This window comes from Myripristis murdjan, chromosome 21, assembly GCF_902150065.1.
Source record: "Myripristis murdjan chromosome 21, fMyrMur1.1, whole genome shotgun sequence".
Taxonomy (NCBI): domain Eukaryota; kingdom Metazoa; phylum Chordata; class Actinopteri; order Holocentriformes; family Holocentridae; genus Myripristis; species Myripristis murdjan.
In genome coordinates this window covers 5,706,287-5,726,257 of record NC_044000.1, presented here as the reverse complement: position 1 = coordinate 5,726,257, position 19,971 = coordinate 5,706,287, and the positions used below count along the sequence as shown (strand labels likewise).

General features: G+C 41.0%; 1 protein-coding gene across 1 annotated transcript in view; it reads left to right on the top strand.

The window, feature by feature from the left end:
* Positions 1-19,971, top strand: part of LOC115380034 (ephrin type-A receptor 6-like) — a 247,204-nt gene that overhangs the window by 198,482 nt on the left and 28,751 nt on the right. The window contains exons 8-9 of the mRNA XM_030081062.1: positions 723-831; positions 12,369-12,439. Coding sequence (XP_029936922.1) covers positions 723-831; positions 12,369-12,439 — 180 coding nt within the window. The remainder of the gene's footprint in view (positions 1-722; positions 832-12,368; positions 12,440-19,971) is intronic.

Genomic DNA, 19,971 nt, shown 5'->3' with positions numbered 1-19,971 from the left:
CAGCATACACATATACACTCTTGACTGAACACCCTTCCCCCACCACACACACATACTGTATAAACCCTCACGAGGCGTGCTCATCAGACAAGCGACCACGCATCCTGATCTCCAATTCATATTCATTAAGTGTGAAATATTATAGAAATAAGTTTGGTAATAGCAATCATCTTTCAATTATCTGGGATTCGTTAGCCTTGTGACAAGACAGAGAAAAGGGAAAATCATGAATATCAAATGGGGCCAATTTAACCAAATGATCATGGACTAAATCACAATTTCATGAATGAATAATATTAATTAAACGGCACCAGGCATATGAATCAGTCCAGTACAAAAGCTAATGAAGGTTTTTTTTTTTTTTTTTTTTTTTTTTGAACACGAAGCATATATCAAACATCTCTCCGTATGAAAATACATCGCCAATGCATGGTGCATTTATGGACTGGAAGATTTAAGATGACGTTTAATGAAAATCTTCTCTTTTGCCCCCTTCTCTTTCATTTCATCCTCCCCTCATTTTCTTTTATCCCTGCTGCTTCCTCCATCACGCCAACCCTTTTAATGATCCTTCACCCACTTTTGATGTTTCTCCTTACTCTTCTTCCTTTCCTTCCTTCGTTCATCTTCTCCTGCCCTTCTGTCGTTTCCCCCTCTGTCTCATCTTCCACCACAACCTAACCTTAATGCCCCCCCCCCAAACCATTCCCATCATCCACCAGCGTCAGACATGGCCTCCGATCAAGGGCAGGTGTTGGTCATCGTCACAGCGGCAGTGGGCGGCTTCACCCTCCTCATCATCCTCACTCTCTTCTTCCTCATCACTGGACGGTAAGATGACTTTACTTGATTTGGTTTGAATGTGTTCAGTCAGTTTATTTTACTACAGTCTACGTTGATTTATATTGGTTAGGATCAATGTATTGTTTTTTGGCTATATGAAGCTGATATGGTCCAGTGTGGTGTGGAGTGAATTTCAGTGAGTTTCAGAGTTTTAGTGTCCCATGATGCTGATCTAAACGCTGTTTCAGAGCCTTTTCCTTTCTGGCAAGAATGAACCTCTCAGATTTCTTACAAATAAAAGCTCTCAAAGTTATTGAGTTTTACTATTGTATTTTTCGGCATCTATACAATAAATTTTAACCCTTTGAAACCCAGGAGTTCATGGGCCGAACTTGTAATTTAGTGTGTGTTTTTTAGCAATTTTGTGTGATCTTATGATAATTTTTGTGTGAACAAATTTAAATATCAAATACTAATCATTATATATCATTATAGATTTATAGATAGATATTTATATATTAATATATGCATACATACATACATAGACATGTATAGATATAGATATACAGATATATAGATATACTGATGTCAAACAAGGTTACATTTCTTGGCAACTATAGATTTAACAACCTCAGTCCAAAACTGTAGTTACCAGCCTGGAAAATCTCATTGATCTGACACCAGTTAATTTTATTTACTTCATATTTCTTTGTTGTGTTTTTGTAGTGTATCTGCACTGTTTCATTTATATTACGCTGGTGAAATTGGAGTGATGCAAATATTGCCATATGGAATGTGGTAAAAATTTCCTTCAGGGTTTTACACTGGCAAACCCTTACATTGCTCTGGACTGCGGTGCATTTTGCTTTGGCAAGATTTGAATCGCATTTGGACTTGTGATGCCAGTAAATGACAGCGATATCTTGAGGCCGTTAAAGGCTAGCATGATACCCACACAGGTCTCTGGATCTGTGTGTGTGTCTCACACTGCTGATGTAGGAGTAGCAGTGGGAGTTGGGTTGCACAGGTTGTGTATGCATGCAAAGTGTGTTTGTGAGGGTGTGTTATTACATTTGTGTGTCGACTCAAAGTGAACCTCATCCTCAGCCCTTTAGCCGAACCACACTCCCACCTTTTCATTAGATTGTATTACATTACAGTCTATTACATCTGACTTACTGATTTGGGCTCATCTTGCTTAACTGACACACAGGTGCGCAAACATAAATGTGCATGCAGCACAAAAGTCGCAGAGATGGAGGAGGTGTGATTCAGTGCTGGTCCCAATTTTTCCAGTCTCCCCAGTTTGAAGAAGCAGAGTCATACAAAGATGTGTACGACCTTACCACTCCCACACACACACACACACATACACACACACAGACACAGACACACACATACAGACAGAGAGTCAGAGAGAGAGAGAAACAGTAAAGAGAGAAAACATACAAAGAAGAGTCTGGTATCACATTAAAGGCACACATATACAACAAACCTGGTTATACATACAGATATGTGGAGAAACATTCATGCTTTCAGCTGCGTTTTCTAGGATAATTTGTGTTTGTGTGCAGTCACACAGACAGGCTAGACAAAAATTAATGTCAATTTTGTGTGTTTGTGTGTATGTGTGTGTGTGTGTGTGTGTGTGTGTGTGTGCATGTCTGCTGCGAGACAGAATCTAGCGACGGCAAGTCAAGGTAACAATGAGGCTTTATTTCAGGAGTGTGAAGTCAAGGAGGTGTTTTAGAATAAGTAATTTGCTGTTTCATCTGCGAGTGACTTGCAGAGAGGAACTGCAGTAGCTAATTAAACAGAGCTGCTCAAAACCATGGAGCCAAGAATTCAGCACCATGGATAGTTCCCCTATACCATTAAACACATATTTTATGTTTGCTGTCATTTTGCTGACTCTTTTCTCCATACTAGTTTACAGATGCTGCCTTCACATGCACACAGTAATACCATTCTTGCCAATACTCCTATTATTACGACAGTGAACATAAGCTGTTAGATAATTATAATAATGTAATTCAGTAAAGTAACACCTCCTCTACTAATCTGGTGTAGATGTGAAGTGTGATTACGCTGTAAGGATTCAAATAGAAGTGAGAGAAAACTGTCAGAACAGCTACCAGCTTCACATGAGGCAACTTGATTCATTTAAATCCATTTGATGAAGTTATGTGATATGTTTACATGCTATGACCGGTGTCTTTTAAAGGAGTAGTTCACCCATTTTGGAAAATGTGATATTATTTCCCTTCCCCCCTAGCCATTGAGGTAGACTTCCCCCAGCTAACATTTTTGCTCAGATTTTGCTCAAAAAATATTTTTCCCACTATCAACATCCCAAAAAACTGAAAAAACTGTTAACCTCTGCACTTCCTGTATCAGCCACTGTTGTAACTTATTTAACAGTTTGAGTGGATTTAAGAAAGTTAGCCCGGTAGGAAGTCCACTTCAATGGCACGAGGCTAACAGTTAGCATTTGGAGCATGCTAGGAGGGCGGCGAGGGGGGAAGTGAAATGATAAAACATTTTCAAAAATGGATGAACAATCCCTTTTATGTCACTAAAATTGTTGCAGTCCAACATCTTATTCTGATGGCACATGAGGGCAGGCGGTGTGTGAGCAGGTTCAGTGGGAGTAGTGAAATGTGTTATGGTGCATATGTAAATGTGATGTGTTTTACCTGTGTTTCATGCACACTTTGTTGGGGATCTCTCTTTGGCAAACTGCTGAGCAGGAAACATCCTGTCTGTAGGATGAGCTGTTCCACCAGGCTAGACACACCACATCACAGTGAAAACAGACCTTCACTGTCGGCAGGACTGGATCCCCAATGGGTTTCTAGTCCATCACCTTAACCACTCACTCACCAGCCATGACAACCTACTCCTCTACTCTTCTTCCCACCACTGGAGGCCAGAAGTAATACACTCTGAACCCAAAAAGCAGCTGAAAAGGAGCTGAAAGCAGGGAAATGTACAGTTTTTTTTTTCCCCTCATATGTATAATGTGATCTCAGCATGTGTGGGAGGGCCTGTGCTCTTCTTTTGTTCTAAAAGAACACAAGCACAAGAGGCGCAAGAGCTAAAGCGAGCCCTTTAGGCTTTTTGCATTCTCGCACTTGAAGAACCAGTTTTTTTAACCCAAAGCCAGCTAAAAACAGCCGAGCAGTGGAGTGTTTTTCGACTCCGACACGATCTGTCGCATGCATGACCCCTTTGCCCCTGTGTAGGAGGGACTTTCGCTCTCTTTCGGTTTTAAAAAAGCTCCAAAAGTACTTGAGCTGCCAGGGAAGGCTGAGGGCTCATGCAGCTCTCAGAGAGGTGGGGGGTACAACAGTGATAAGAGGAGATATAGGTGGACCTATGGAGGGTTTTCACGCCTGCTTAGCTTAAAAGCTCCGCAACTACATCTACCGTATGTTTGGATCTGTTAGTGCACACTTGCCCAGACTGAGGCTCACCGGAAACTTTGAGTTCAGTCGTAGCTCTTACCCAGATCTAGACTAGCCCGGAAATTATATGTTTCCCTTCCATCCATCTGTCAGCAAGTCCTTTTTCATTCTCTTGAATACTTTTATCCTCTTTCCCTTCTCTTCTTTCATTCCTCCTTTCTTTGGTGCCCTCTCTTGCCTCCGCAGCAGAGAGATCTGTTGTACTGAAGTCACTACAAGGCAAGCTGGGACAAAGGAGGAGTGGTTTGATGCTTTGATTACAGCTCTGGGCAAGGTTGTCTAACTGAGGTGTGTGTGCGCCTGTGTGTGTGTGTGTGTGTGTCTAGTACAGTGTGTGAATACGTTATACTGGAACAAATACTCAGTAGAGCAGAGAGCGTTCATTGTGTGTGCTAACTGTCATTGTGTCGGTTAACTGTCTGTGGTGTGTGTATGTGTGTGTGTGTGTGTGTGTGTGTGTTAACTGTCTTTATGTGTGTTGTCTTGTGTCAGCGTGTGCGGCCCCTTTTCAACATGAAAGCCAGAGAGACAGAGGGATAGGCGGATAAAGGGGATCAGGGGACAGGACTGGAAGAGACTGATAAAGGCACATGCCACCATTTCTTTAATGAACAGCTTGACCCCATCAGCAGAGGTCAACAGTAGCTGTCCAAATCCCTCTCTCCTCCTCTCTGCCAGCATTACCCGCCATGTTATCTGCTCTGTCTATCAGTGTCCAGGCTCCCACAGGCTTCACTTAGCAGGAGCCCAACCTGGCAACCCACGGCTCATAGCCCTCTGACATCTGCTCTAATCTGGCAACCCGGATTATGTTAAATCTTCAAAGAGAGGGGAGGCTCGCAGACCTGTTCACATGAACACACACACACACTTGTACGAGCACACACGCTTTTTCCACTACTACAGTGAGGGTGTTTTCACGCCTAGTTAATTTAGAGCAATGGCTTCTAACTCGGGCGTATTTTACCCACTTAGCCCATTCCTACGGTGGCCCTGCAAATAGACCAAACACAAGCAAATTAAGAAAACGTCTTCGTCATTCTCGAAATGTTGTGTATGTTTTGTGAAATTGATGAAGATGTTTTCTTAATTTGCTTGTGCTTTGTCTATTTGCATTTTTTTTTTTTTTTTCAGTTTTAGTGTGTTAACCTCTCAGGAGCACTGTACTCTTTACTTGACCATCACTGCCAAAAAGTAGTGTAATAGTAAGTGTTTAAAAAAATGTGAAGCAATCTGCCAGTAGGTTTAAATAATTCCACTTGTTTCCATTGCTAATCAGCTTGTTTCCGTAATTTTCTTGAATTTTCTGTGTTGAATCAAGTGTCACTTAATTGATCCAAGTGTCTTATTCTGCCGTGTTCCAACACATTTATACTTGTTCCCAGAAAAAATCCTGGAAACACTGAAACTGCATTGGAAACAAGTGGGTCTATCTCTTCCCTCTGGCAGATTTTTTTTTTTTCATTTGTTTGAAGAGAAACAAGATTTTAACACTGAATATGAAACTAAATTGTTTGGTAAGATGGACATTTTTGGAAGGCCTAGTAAGTTGTGACAGTAGGTTTTGGTTGGTTTGGAGCGGTTATTTCTACAGTGATTGGAGTCGTTTCCTCTTTAGTTGGGTTGGTTTGTGCATATGAGAGCACAGGAGTGCAGCCAGTCAGACCAGCACCTTATTGAGAAGACAGTTTGTGGCTATGTTTTACAAATGTGCCTGCATTGCGCATCATGGGTTAAACATGCCATGGATTACTGAGTTTTGTTTAGCTGAGCTGTTTAGTGTTAGGTGTCAGAATGTGAATCTTATTCTGATGAAGACACCCCAATCTCAATCCTCATCTACCAATCAAGCAACACATTGTCCTCCAGGCATCCATACCACAGATGAGTATATGAACCAAAGAATGACAGCAAATGGTCCATGATCCAGCAACACAACTGAAGCTGGCGCTCAGCCCAAATCCATGCATACATGCAGCAGGAATTCTGTTCTGTGATTGGGACCAAATCAAATGGGCCAAAGGTCTGGCAATGTCCTCTAACTGAGGTCCTTCTTCTGTCACTAATTATTCTGCTGATTGCTTTGGCTTCAATCTAAGGAGAATCATACCCCATTCAGAGTCACACACTCTGGAATAGCCTTATTCCAAATAAAATTCTACCTACAGAAATATATATATTAATTTGTTGTTTGGAATGTTTGTGGTTCATCCGTGGCTTCCAGCAACGGATAATGTGTTTATGTCTTTATCTCTTTTGTTCACGCACTCCCTTCCCTTCCCTTCGCATTTTTTGAGTCATGTTTACTAGGCTTTTGCAGTAGCATTAATGCACTTGTGAGTTTAAAAAGTCACAATTCCGATCCAACATATGTACACAAACAATTTGTGAGTGGAGATAAAGTAGACATCCTACAGGAGGCCTTTATCTTTTGACCCACTTTATATGTATGTTTTCAAATAGCAATGGTAGGGTGCAAAAATGGAGGAGGACCTTATAGAAATAGATCATTCCCCATCTATTTACTATACCAAAACAAATATAATTGGGCATGGTATTAAATACCCAGACGATGCACATACTGACTTTCCGCACTGAGAAAGTCACGTGTGTTCTTCTCTTTCAAGTGTCAGAAGAAGAGCTTTTGAGAAATTATGTATTGCAAAGTTGTACTCATTATTGATATTGTCAGTGATATTATTTTATCACTGCATGATGAGAGAAAATACTGAACTGGAAGCTCAGAGCAAAGCGAGTCATGTCATACAGCTATCAGCCGAACGTGTCTGTTAGGGAATCACGGCCTGCTCTCTCCCCTGTGCGATGTTAAAAGGGCTTGACATACATGTTTCACCTGGTAGACAAGCACACTCTGTACTCTAATAGTATTCTAATTGGACAATTGTGGCCGAGCTGATTTGCATAAGCTGTCTTAATGAATTAAGCACTTAACTAGAATAATGCTGAGTAAAATCTTTGTAAACTTGGCCTTCAAGTGGTCAAACTACATAGCATTTATCTATATTCAACTGTTTTTCACTATAATTATTTCAACTATTGTCATTTTCAATATAGCTTTCAGCTTTGAAGTGCGTGGGAGTGAATGAGTATCCGCTCATAGACTCCCATTCATTCCACAGCAAGCAAAAACCAGTATTGTGATATTGTGATTGCAGAGAGGGGACGATTATGTCCTCCCTTTATTATGATCATCATGAAAATTGTTCTCAGAGTGTCATCACATGGGACTCAGTATGAGATTTTCTCATGCATTTCATTCTATTCAGGATGACTGGATGAGTGCACTACTGGTCATTCATTACAGCTGCAATCAAACTGTATATATCTACAGTATGAAATAGTTATTATGCACTGTCATTATGTATGATGAACATTTGCTTTTTTCAAGTAAATGAGGATGATGAAACCTGACTGAAACACATTGAAGAACTCAGATTATATTCTTTGTAGACAGTTGACCACAATATATTGAAACAAAAAACACCAATCGCTGAATCAAGCTTATTTCTTCAGTCAAATGCCACCCATGTACAATGAACAAACGTTTATGTAGCATGAAGTGCAACCCTGTCACTGGCCAGATTTGTTTTCCCAGTGACTGCCTTGTGCATGCTACAGTGGAATAACATTTCTGCAAACTCCAGCACCAAATATAGGCTCGCCCGTTTGCAAACCGACAGCATATGCCAGGCTCATATGGAATTATCCCCCAATTCAAGCGGTGCCAAGCTGAGTAGACCACTACAATCAGAGACTGAGTCAACTTCACAGTAACTAAAACAGAATGACTCAATGTGACCAGGACTTGTAGTCACACTGTGACAAAAGATTAAGAGTAGACTAAATCCAAAAATGTATATCAAAATTAACACTCAGCTGACGAAATATGACATGGTGATTGATGGTTAAACATGGCCAACAGGTTAGAAGTGGCCTTTGACATTTTGAAAAGTCGTCTGTGAATACCTGTCCACCACAACATCCTTGAAATGTCAAAATGTTGCCAACATGTGCTAAAAGTGTTATTTTGGGTCCAGTTTTGTTTCTCTATGAAAGTGTAGAGATAGAAATCCAGTATTGTGGATTAGCAGCCCGGGAAGCACAGAGCAGCAGATGAGGATATTTCATGTGGATTCATATAACAACTATACAAACCAAAACTCCACCAAAGTTCAGTTTTGCTGTTTGCGTGAAGCATGGTCTACATTACACTGATAGTAAAAAAAAACAATAACAGCTTGTCCAGTGCTAATCAGATCTCAAAGAGTAACTTAACATCATTGGCTGATCATTGGTGTCAGGTGACAGTGCCATCTGTCCTCCTCTGCAGAAGCTGAAATCACCTGGCAGAGATCAGTCAGGAGCAGATAGCATTTTCAGCAGCACACTTTTTACCTTTCCATACAAGCTTTACAGAGACTTGGGTTTGACGTTTAATTACCGTTTAATGCCTTTCCTTTTCTCTTGTGGTTCTTGGTATTCAGCAATCCAATTTATTCACGTCGACCCACGTGCTGGAAACACGACTAATTTGCATTTTATTTTTACAACATTTCAAAGCAAATTGCATTTGTCTTTTGGATGGAAACATAACTGCAGCCAGTATGTCTGCTCCAATTTCACCGAGGCAAATTTCTGCCCATTTCTGTACTTGGCATTGAAAGTGGTTCTGGTTCCGGTTGTGATTCTGATAGGGTGCTTTGTGATTCCCTCTGCCCCAGCCTCATTTTTGATTTCAATATAGCACCCAGTTGGATAAGGTCCTCTCTAGTCTTTTGCAGATGCTGTCGTCTAATCTCCCAGTTTTCCAGACTTCTTTGGCAGCAGCTCTCTATCAGTTGTTGGCTGTCTGTCAGCCTCTCAGCACCAGATGATACACTGTCACTCACACACACACACACACAGGCGCGCACACGGGAGGAGGGAGGGCACGTGTAAGTGGGTGTTTGCATGCATGCGTATTACTCCTACAGTATGTTGAGCAAAACCATTTCATTCTCTCTGCGAATATGTTTGTGCATCTGCATGTGTGCGCGCATTTGTGTGTGTTTGCTGATTTGTCCTTTTTTTGGTCCCTTTCCTTCATGCCCTGTGAGCGTGAATGTGCATGTTTCTCTACTTCTGCACACGTTAGTGTATATGCAAACTCTTGCACATGTGTGCGCAAGTATTATGTTTTTTTTTTTATAGCACTTCAGAAATTAACCGTCAAATCACACCTCCTCCATCTTTATCACTTCATCTCTCCATCCTCCCCCTCTACACTTCATCGCTCCATCCCTCCCTCCCTCCATCCAAAAGGCTTGGCCAGACTCCTGCTGCCTGCCCGCTAAGAGCTCATTGCTGTGTGTGTTTTTTTTTTTCTTTGCACCACACTTCTTTGAGGTCGCACCTCTTTATCAGGCAGTGTCTCCTGCACTGTGATGTCTTTTTCCTCCGATGTTTCTGTCGATGAAGTTTCTGTAGGTGGCGCTCTTTTCTTTCCATCCTTCGTGGCTATCACTGCTCATGCTACCCACCCAGTTCTTCCTCTGCTGCAGATAAAACTGCTATGATAAAATACACCGCTTCCCGTGTGCTGGACAAAAGAGCCATATCAGACACCAGGTGTTACAATAACAAATGTAAAAGCCTCCATGAACTGGCTATAGGCTGAATTATTATTGTGCCAGATCAGCCGGAGATAGAGTAGCATAACGAACACTGGTTTATATGAAAATGTCATGAATTATTACTTTAATAGACTAATTAGCCTTTCACAGATATTGCTGCACCTCTGCAATCCTCCCTCCGTCTGTTTTTCTCTCTTTACAGCTTGTTTTCTCACTATCTACTGTATCTCCATCTCTCTTCATCTCCCCCGCTCCCTCCTTTCCGCCTCATCCTCTTCTTCCCTTCTTATTTTCTCTCCAGTTCGCCCACATGTAAGGGTGTTCACCTCTCCGTATCCTCCCATAAATCTGGAGGCAGATTTTTAATTGCTTTCGGTTTCAATGGGAATGAGGAGTTCATGAAGTTGTTAGAGTGAACTACAGGTGCTACTATTTTTCAGATTAGAGTGTTGTGAGTGTATGAGTGGGTTAAGAGCAGACTATGAATAGTACGGTCGTTCGGCAGCTCTGTGTGCATGTGTGTGTGTGTGTGTGTGTGTGTACGTGCGTGCACTAGAACACCATGCTGAAGTGTGAACGAAAAAATCAAAAGCACATACACGAACACAAGCTATGATTTTTCATGAAGAACTCTTTCAATTTATCGTCTAAAAGATGCAAAAACCAACACTCACACACAGTAAATATATTACTGCACCTGTAACTGCACTGAGAGGGAGAGAGAGAGAGAGAGAGAGAGAGAGAGAGAGAGAGAGAGAGAGAGAGAGAGAGAGAGAGAGAGGAAGGAGGAGGGGGTCGCAAAGCCCATGCACGCTCACACCTACATTTTTCTCAGAGATTTGTCACCAAACAGTGTGGATTTAACAAAGCCCTTGGGGTCACTGCATGGTGCTGAAGACTGTAATGAATGACAAGTCGCTTACACATTTCATTTCATCTTGTATTGACTGTTAAAAATCTCATTTTTATGCATGCGAAAAAAAGAATTAGCAGCGCAGTGCGATCATTTAACTTGTTTCCAACTCAAAATGTGATTTTTGCGATCCAAGGGGAGCGATCCGCATCATGAAACTAATCCATCTGATTTAGAAATAAACGGAATAAAATGACTGAATGATGCTGCCTCATTAGCACAATTTTTCACTCGTTTTAACTTAAGATTTTACGATTAAATATATGATTAAATGGCTGTATAAAATGACTTTTCTGCTGTGTATAAGCCTTGCTAAAGTCATCAAGAACCCTTGGCTGGTGAGCAATAACATGGCAGCAGGGTTTGCTGTGGTGTTCCAGAGGCAGAAGGGGCAGCTTCAACAAGGATGGCTTCACAGAGGAGTAGTGTTAAAGAGCTGCTCTTGTTACACAACAACCTTTATCAGCTATGTCTGCTGTTACTCATTTGGGGAATTAAAAAAAATAAAAATAAAAAATACAGCTCTGGTGGAATTCATCCAGAAGCACTAGGAACAGGCCAGGTTCTCAGCAAAGTAATACATTACCTGTGACTCATTCCCCATTTCAGAGGAAGATCATTGGTTTTTCTCTGACAAGTGATTCATTCCATCTTTTGTTGCATTTTTTTTTCTGTTAAACTCTCAAAAGCAGCAGTTATCTCTCCTTGTAAAAGTGGGATAAATGACTTTCGCTCACTGTGAAAGATCAGGAAACCAAACAGCAAACCAAACAATCCAAAGTTGGGGGAAATATCACTTTGTGAAATTACATATTCATAAGATATTTATTTTGCAGGCATTGCTTCTTGCCATTTCAGAGCAAGACCATGGAAACAGAATTTAGCTCAGTGACAGGATCTGATGTGCTGGTTAATAAATTATAGTATTACAACAATGGCAATTTAACAATTTAATTTCAATGTCCCCTCCAAAAATTAATCATGGTTATTAGGGGTATTATACCATTGTTTATTGTGACTACCATAAAACACTTTCAAAACAAACAAACAAACAAACAGACAAACAAACATGATAGCACTATGGTTACAGTCACCATAAAGTACCATAGTAAAACTGTGGTAGTACTATGGTTTAACAGTATATTAATGATGGTTACCATAATAAAATCATGGTAGTAAAATGGTTAAGAGTATAGTTACCATGGTTACCATAAAGTACCATAGTAAAACTGTGGTTATTACATAAAAAACATAGTGAGTTTTCACATTAAATAGTTTGCTTCTTGGTTCAAATACCTCTTGTATCAATATCCTCTATGACCAATAATGATAATATTTGCTTTGTCACGATAGAAGTGTCATTAAAGTTATTCAAAAGTTCCCCAAAGATGGCTGCCAGGAGGCCCATTAGCAGCCACAGGATCCCCAACACAGTGCCTGTTCTATTCAGTTCCATTTCTATGAGCCAGGTGACTAATTACGGTGCAAATGGATCTGAATACAAGGGGAAATGATAGTTTACTTCAACCTCAGATCCCACTAACTCTGTGTGTGAATGTGTGTGTTCCCCAGGTGTCAGTGGTACATCAAGGCCAAGATGAGCTCAGAGGAGAAGAGGCGGACCAACTATCAGAATGGACACGGTAATACGATGTGTTTCTAACTCTCTCCTCTCTGGCTCCACTGTGCTGTTTGCTTTATATATTTCTGTCAGTGCCATCCTGCTTCTTTGATTTTTCCTTCACTTTATTTTAACAAGTCAAAAGGTATTTTATTGCCTCCCATGGGAGAAACTGTTTCAGGTCATGGACTGCTGCAAAAAAAGAAAAAAAAAAAGCAAAACATGTCACAACAAGATATCCAGGGCATTCGGCTATCTAGAATAAGCACGTCTAGAAAATGGATCTCACCACTCATAGCTTTTGCTATGGGGAAAAGTTTATATAAGACATGTTATGGGGTAAGATATGAATATTAATGAGTAGGCCTATAGATAACGTTCCCAGCATGTCCTAATTTGCTTAATACCTCCTGATAACCTAACCCTGCTCATGTAAGTGGTGATAACTCTCTTAAAAATAGGACAGACAAACCAACGTGGCATTCATTTATCACATCTGAGGTTTGAAGCTCTAGTTGAATCCACTTTCCCAGACCTTTACATACATCTGCCTATCAGAGAGGGATATATATGATATGAATATATATGATAGCTCTGTAGCCATCATATTAATATTCAGGGAACATGGCAGGGGTCTGGTCTGCTCAAACATGGCTTGCAGGGTGTTGGTGGTATGGGCATCCCTCTAATTTTCTCTGCCATCCTCATCAGTCTAAGGATCTGAATCTTCAACTTAATGGTTAAGATGGTTAGAGACTGAGTTTAGTTTGCTCTACCATTCACTAAATGAAAGGAGTGAGGGCATAGCAAATCCCAGGGTGATAAATAGAGGTTTTAGTATATAAGCAATAAGGAACTGAGGAGGAGCAGAGTAACTCAGGGTTGCAGAGCCATTTCTTATTCAGTCTCTCGAGTGGGGATTCCATGAATGAAAATACACAGTGGATCCAATAAAAGTGCAGAGAGACAAGGAGAAATAAAAGCAATATAAGATCAACAAAACCATAAAATGATAAATATAATAAGGTAGTCACATTGGGAAATAGTAAAACTAACTTAGGGGGTGCTGGAAGGATCGACTGGAACAACAAACTTTGCAGCGGGAAAGAGAAATGCTCTTTGATGCTAAGGGACTAACACCAAAATCTGATGCATGCACAAACTGTTGTTCTAGAAAGAGACTGACCTCCAGTAAAAAATGAACCCCGAGGTCATTTGTTCAAGCAGCTTATTAGGACCTATAGTTAAGGTTTGTGAAGGTTAGCACATTTTTATATTATTTTTATTTTCCTTTTATTGTATTTTTTTGTCAAAGTACATTTTTTGTAGATAAGCAATTGTCTATTTTTTTTAATATGCAATATTAAAACATAGCTATATCAAATCTGGCTTTAATTTCATTTTTATGTCATATACAATAAATTTAGTTTGTCTGTTGGCTTGACTGGGTTGTGATGAAAGATTTATTTTGGTAACCATGTAAGAATTATGAGGAAAACATGGCAATCTGGCACATTGTGACCCTTGGATCTTGTATGTTCCTGAAGGTGCACATTCACATGAAACCCAGACAAAATGCCTTTCAAAATGTAAAAGTTTATAGTCTGATATTAACATTCTGATGACACTTTGCAAAACACAGTTGTTGGCTTTTTGTCTTCAGTGATTGCCGACCAAGTGAGTGTCAGCAGTTGTTTTCTGTGCTTTAATGGAAATAAATGGGCTGGATAGGTTTGGCAAAACTGGTTTAAAAATATCTTCAACATACATGTAAAACAATCACAGCTGATGTCAAAGAGATGTAATGTAAATGTCACGCTAGGAGTTTTTCAGGGTGGCTTTTACCTTCCAGTCTCCTTTCCTGCTCATTCTCATGCAGGCACTGTTAACAGCTCTGTACAGCAGCAAGACATAAATCATAAAGGCTCCATCAGCTCCATGTTTATAGTTATTTCCAGGCAAAAAAAAAAAAAAAAAAAAAAAAAAAAATGCAGCAACATGCAGAAGTCAGGTGTCCAGCTTCACAGCTTGGAAAGGGTACATCCAGCGTGCACATGAAGGTGACACACGCCCCATGTCAGCAAACATCTGGCCTGCTGAGGTGTCCAAGAGGAAGCCATGAGTCCCCTCCAGCTGTTCTATAGCCTTGTAGTGATGATGTGCTTTTTATGGCCAACCTGGAACCATATAGCATCACCTCAGCACATTTCCAATTGTTTTTTTTTTTTTTTGTCTTTTTCCAGTGGGTTGTTGAAAATGTAAGAAAATAAATCTGGCACAAACAGAGACTTATGATTCTTTCACATCTTGTTCAACAGAATAATCTCCACTAACCAATACACTTTTTTTAATTATTATTATTTCAATTTCTGAACCACACCAGCAAAACCTTTTTCAAATTATATTTCATTTTGACATGAAATATCAGGTAAACACAGGTGTTACTAATGACATTAATTAAAGTTCTGTTCCTGTTGAGGTCTAACAGAGCCGGGGTCCTGCTACTGCTCATGCTCGCTCACCGGAAAGACTCGGATACAATTAAATGGAACAGAACCTTCATTCATACCATTAGTAACACCTGTGTTTACCTGCTATTTCATGTGGAAATGCTGCTGTGAAGGAGGTCTGTGTGCAAGACGCTAACAGTCTGCCATAGGTGCTACTCCCACCTTCAAGTAGCTCGCTGTCAAATGTGAAAAATTCATAAACGCATAGTGGAAAAGCCAACAGGAGGTATGGCTGTGACTTAACCTGCTTGAGTAATGACGGGTAATTGTTTCCACAGCTGCTGTAGTTTCAGTATAGCAACTTGTTGGCGACTTGCTTTTGTCATGGACATGGCAGCTGAAAGTTTTCCAGTTGAGATGCTAACACGCGTAATTTGTGCCACAGAACGAAATATCAGACTCTCCAAGAACTTGATCAGTCTACAGGGGTTTTCAAGATCGGGTTGTATCACACACATAAGGAGATTCTTCACAGATCTAATCTCAAACACGCACACACTACAAGATTTGAAAATAACAGCGCATCACACACTACAGGTTATTAGTAAGATTATCATGTATCGCCCAAATGGAGACTGATGTGGTGCAACAAGTCACACTGGTAACCTTAATGCTTTGTAGCAAGAGGAAAAAAAGCAGAGGGGTAAATGAGTCTGGATGAGGACATGGTCGGGGAGGCACAGTCAGCACAGGTTGTTGGGGTTTCTTCCCAGCCGGCATTTCATAAGTCAATCTTCGAGCTGTCAGGAGGTGTAAGATTGAATCTGGAAACCCCTGATGTTTCTAGATAATCTGGACCAAACATTGGGACCGACCAAGGTCCCAGACCAGATTTCTCCCCCGATTGTTGGAAGGGGTGAACCGGGGTTAAGTCAACGCAAAACTCCTGTAGTCTGAGCCCGACTTTAGACCGACATTAACCAGGAACCTGATTTTCTACATAAATCGAAAACCTTGTGGGATAAAAAAAAAAAAAAAAAAAAACATTGGAAGTCTCAGCAAAGTTACTAATATGTTTCTGTGTTTCATGACCATGAACTGAAGCTGTCTACAGAGGTCTGCTGACCGCTAGCCAACCTGTGGGAGGGGGACAACAGAAAAGCGATATTAGCACATCACATACCTTCTTTCTCCTCCATCTCTTCCTCTCACTTGATTTTTTCTCTCTTTGCTTTTTCTTTTTTTTCCCCCCCTCAATTTCACCTGGTGTGATAAGCGCTCAAAACATCTCCCTCCCAACTCACTCGTCCTTGCTTCTCTTCTCACTTTCTTCCACCTTTTTTAATCAACAGTCCAGTTTTCCGCTCACCTATGAGCAGGCCCGCTGAGTATACAGCTCTTCAAACGGTAATTCTCCATGTGTGCAAAACTTGCTTAAAAAGAGCCCTTCCCTCATGCAAACAGTTTACCTTATCGACCATATTTATCCATTTTACAGTCTAAGATGTCTACCCTTGAGAGGAGAGCTGAGCCGCAAACGTGCAACAGCCCTTTCAATTTGTTTTGAAGTGAAGGGGCATGAAGTGTCCCTCACCTCTGCCCATAGCGGCTTTTGAGGGATTGGTAACACATCTCTTTCATTCTCGACTTTTTCCAAGTTTCTATGGGATTCTTCCTCCACAGACAGGAACACAGGTGTCAGACAGAGTGATAGATTGCCACCTTTAAACAAATCTACCAAACGGCCGTCTTCCGACGCTTCCCTCTGCTCTCTCCTCCTCCTCCTCCTCTTCCTCCTCTCTTTGTTGCTCGGTCCGCTTCTCACCTTCATCCAGTTTTTTTTCCCCCCTTTTGATTAATCTCGTTCCAGAGCTTCATTCCTCAACTTTCAGCTTACGCGTTTACCTTTTTGCTGTTTTTTTTTTTTTTTTTCATAGCCAACCTTTTTCATCCCTGAGATGAAACAGGTATAGATTGAAGGGAAGGGGCCACAATTTTGAGAGATGCAAGGCAGAAAGAGACAGATATTTGAATATGAGCAGAGGCTAGGGAACATTGAAAAGGGGAAACAAAGGGGGGTGGGGGTGTATGAGGCCAGACCGGTTGGAGGATAGAGGGACAGAGTAGAGGACAAAGAGAGTCGGAGGAGGCTTGGCAGAAGGGAAGAGTTGTGGCTGGAGAGATGAAAGATAGGACCAGATAGCAAAAGGCAGGAGGGAGAAAGAGATAGGTGAAGAGAAATGAGTTTTTCAGGGCGGCTAAAGAGCAGGCAGATAGTCCTCGCAGATTCAAGATTAAAACACACACCTCAGGAATGTGTGTGTGTGTGCCCGAAAGTATGTCAGCGGTAGCCGTGGACAGCCCTCAGTAATCATGAACCATAATTTTCATCCATTCACAGATGCAGACATCCATGCAAACACAACATTCATTCTGGTTGATGTATCCGTCTAATTCCAGTGTGTCATTTTGATCAGGTGCCATACAAGCACTGTACACCTGGCTGTGATTTACCGTCACACATCTGACCAGAGGAGTGATTCCAGTGAGAAGTGGGAGGCTTTCACTCAACAGTCTGTAAAACCTGGCAGTGAAAGCTGACCCCGCTCTCAGAGTTTTAGTGTCCCATGATGGTCTAAATGCTGTTTCAGAGGCTTGACAAAATAAAATACTGAAAACCTCTTCTTACTGGGGCAAAGATGTTGAAATTTAAGGATAGTCAATGTCAGCCGTTTGCAGCCAGCGCCCTTGCAAAAGCATTGGCCTTCAGTCCAAAAGTATTGGTTTTCAAAAATCAGCTGAATCCTGTCTCCAGCCTCTGCATTGACTGAGGTGTTGAGGAGCTTTAGAGGAGAGCAGGGTCCTCGGGGTATTGTTGGTGCCAGTTCATGCATCAGAGACAGCTGATTGCTGCTGTTGTTGTTGTTGTTGTTTTATGATACTATATCGATCCTCGAAGGAGAAATTCAACTTTTCTCATGCCCTGCCCTCCCTCCCTCCCTCCTCCTCTCCACAGGCAGGGCAGAAGTCAGAGTCAGCTATAGAGCAGCATCTGTGGAGCTGGTAGGGATTCTTTGTCTTGCTCAAGGACACTTCAGCAAGGTGGATGCTTGCAGGCACTCACAACTTGCCCTAGTTAAAGGACAGTCTCGCCACACAGTTTGCTACCCTGCTGCCTTTTAGGGAAAGGAAGGCGTGTGTGCATGTGAGTGTGTGTGTCTACTTAATTTCTGCAAGATGAGAACACCACAGTAGACATGCTGTGTGAGTATGTTTGAATGTCCACAGGAATATATGTTTTTTGTGCAATCCTAATAGTAGTAGTAGTATAGCTTTAGCAGTGTTAGTAGCAGCAGCCTAACAGTATTAGTAGAGGCAGAGGCATTACTACAGAGATAGATAGATAGATATATCATACTAGAGCTGTGCAGAGACGTCATTATGTGTATCTGTATTCAGGTAGAAAACTGGAAGTGGGCATGGTTAATACCGGAAGTAATGTTAAATCTGGCAAATGTTGTATTTCCCAACCTAATTTTCATTGGCAATACAATTGCCGCAACTTCAAATCATCACATTGATTTAGTATTGGCACGTAAATAGAAATATAACGTTTTTTGGGCGGTGTGGGTGATGGGTGGTGGTGATGAATAAGAAAATCAAGAGTTTTATTGCATACTTTCATGATGCAATAACATAATCTTTCCAAACAAAACATGTTTAATTAAGTGCCATATCACATTCATGTATTATAGGATATTGGTTAGAGTTAGTGTTAGGAAATTAAACAAGTAAGTCCCCCTCTAATATCTATTTTATATTGTTGTGCAACCATTTACAAAGATTACAAAAACAAGATTACATTTGAACACATTGCAATAACATAAAAATGTACCTTCGGTTAAGACTCATTTTCACTTAATAGAGCTTGAACCCCTCATAATGTAATTAGATGCAACCTCTCAGTAACGAGGTGTGCCCACAGCACCTCAGTGAGACCCGGGGCTCAGGAAATTGTGACCCTGTTCCAACTGGAGGCCGGTTATGAGCCTCATTGCTGTTCTGTCCTGACTTGGAGGGTGAAGGCCGACTTGGGTAAGATGCAGGAAGCTGGTGTTAGAGGTCGGATTGTGTGTCGTCTGCCCTCTCATTAAATGTCTCTCTCTCTCTCTTTCTCTCTCTCTCTCTCTCTCTCTGTTTGCCCTTGTAACATTAGATAGAGGCTATGAGATGTGACATGGAGATTTTGTTTTTGGTTTTTTTGTATGTGTGTTTGCTCTTTCCCTGAATCTGAATAATGACTTTCAAATTTGAGTGGAAAAATATCTGTTTCGGTCAAATTATCTGTGCTATTTAGAATAATGTCTTTGGATTCGGATACATCCTTATATCATACTTGTCAGCAGTGTGATTGCCTTGAAATATTTGAACCTCTTCAGTATGCACTTAGAAAGCCTATGTCTCCATTTGCTGAAATGCTGATGTGGTTATTTAAAAGCTAAATTCATAACTTATTATTCACTGAGTTCATGTGGCAAAGCAGGTAACTCTGGGCTGAGAAATCTGTGATTTTGTCCACTATTCACTGAATGGTAGACCTTTGATGGACAAGCGGATACATATGCTATCAACTGACACTCTCGGTCATTGCCCTGTTGCATGAAAGCATAATCTGCCTGTCCACCCCAAAGATTTTAGATATTAAGTGCTCTATATGGACATTAAAGAACATTCAACATTTTAAAAGAAAAAACATGATCCTAGAAGAGTTGCACTGGTAGTGGCGGATATTTCAACACACATCCACCTTTCAAGTCTTCATCAGGGTCTCAAGAGTCGATGCCGGCTGGTGTGTCTTGTTGTCATGCTTGAAGAATAAAAACATATTTTTTCACTTGAAGACGGAGTACCTTGCTAATTTTCCCATGCTTGTCCGCACTATCTAGAAATATTCCTTTGCTACTGCCATAAGACTTCCAGGATCTTTTTACCTGCAGCTGTCACATCAGCCATTAGAGCCAAGCAGAGCCTCTTTCTTCCATGGTCTATTCAACATTTCAAGTTGCAGTCGATGTTAAGTTGTAGATAATTAAAAGAGCGGACT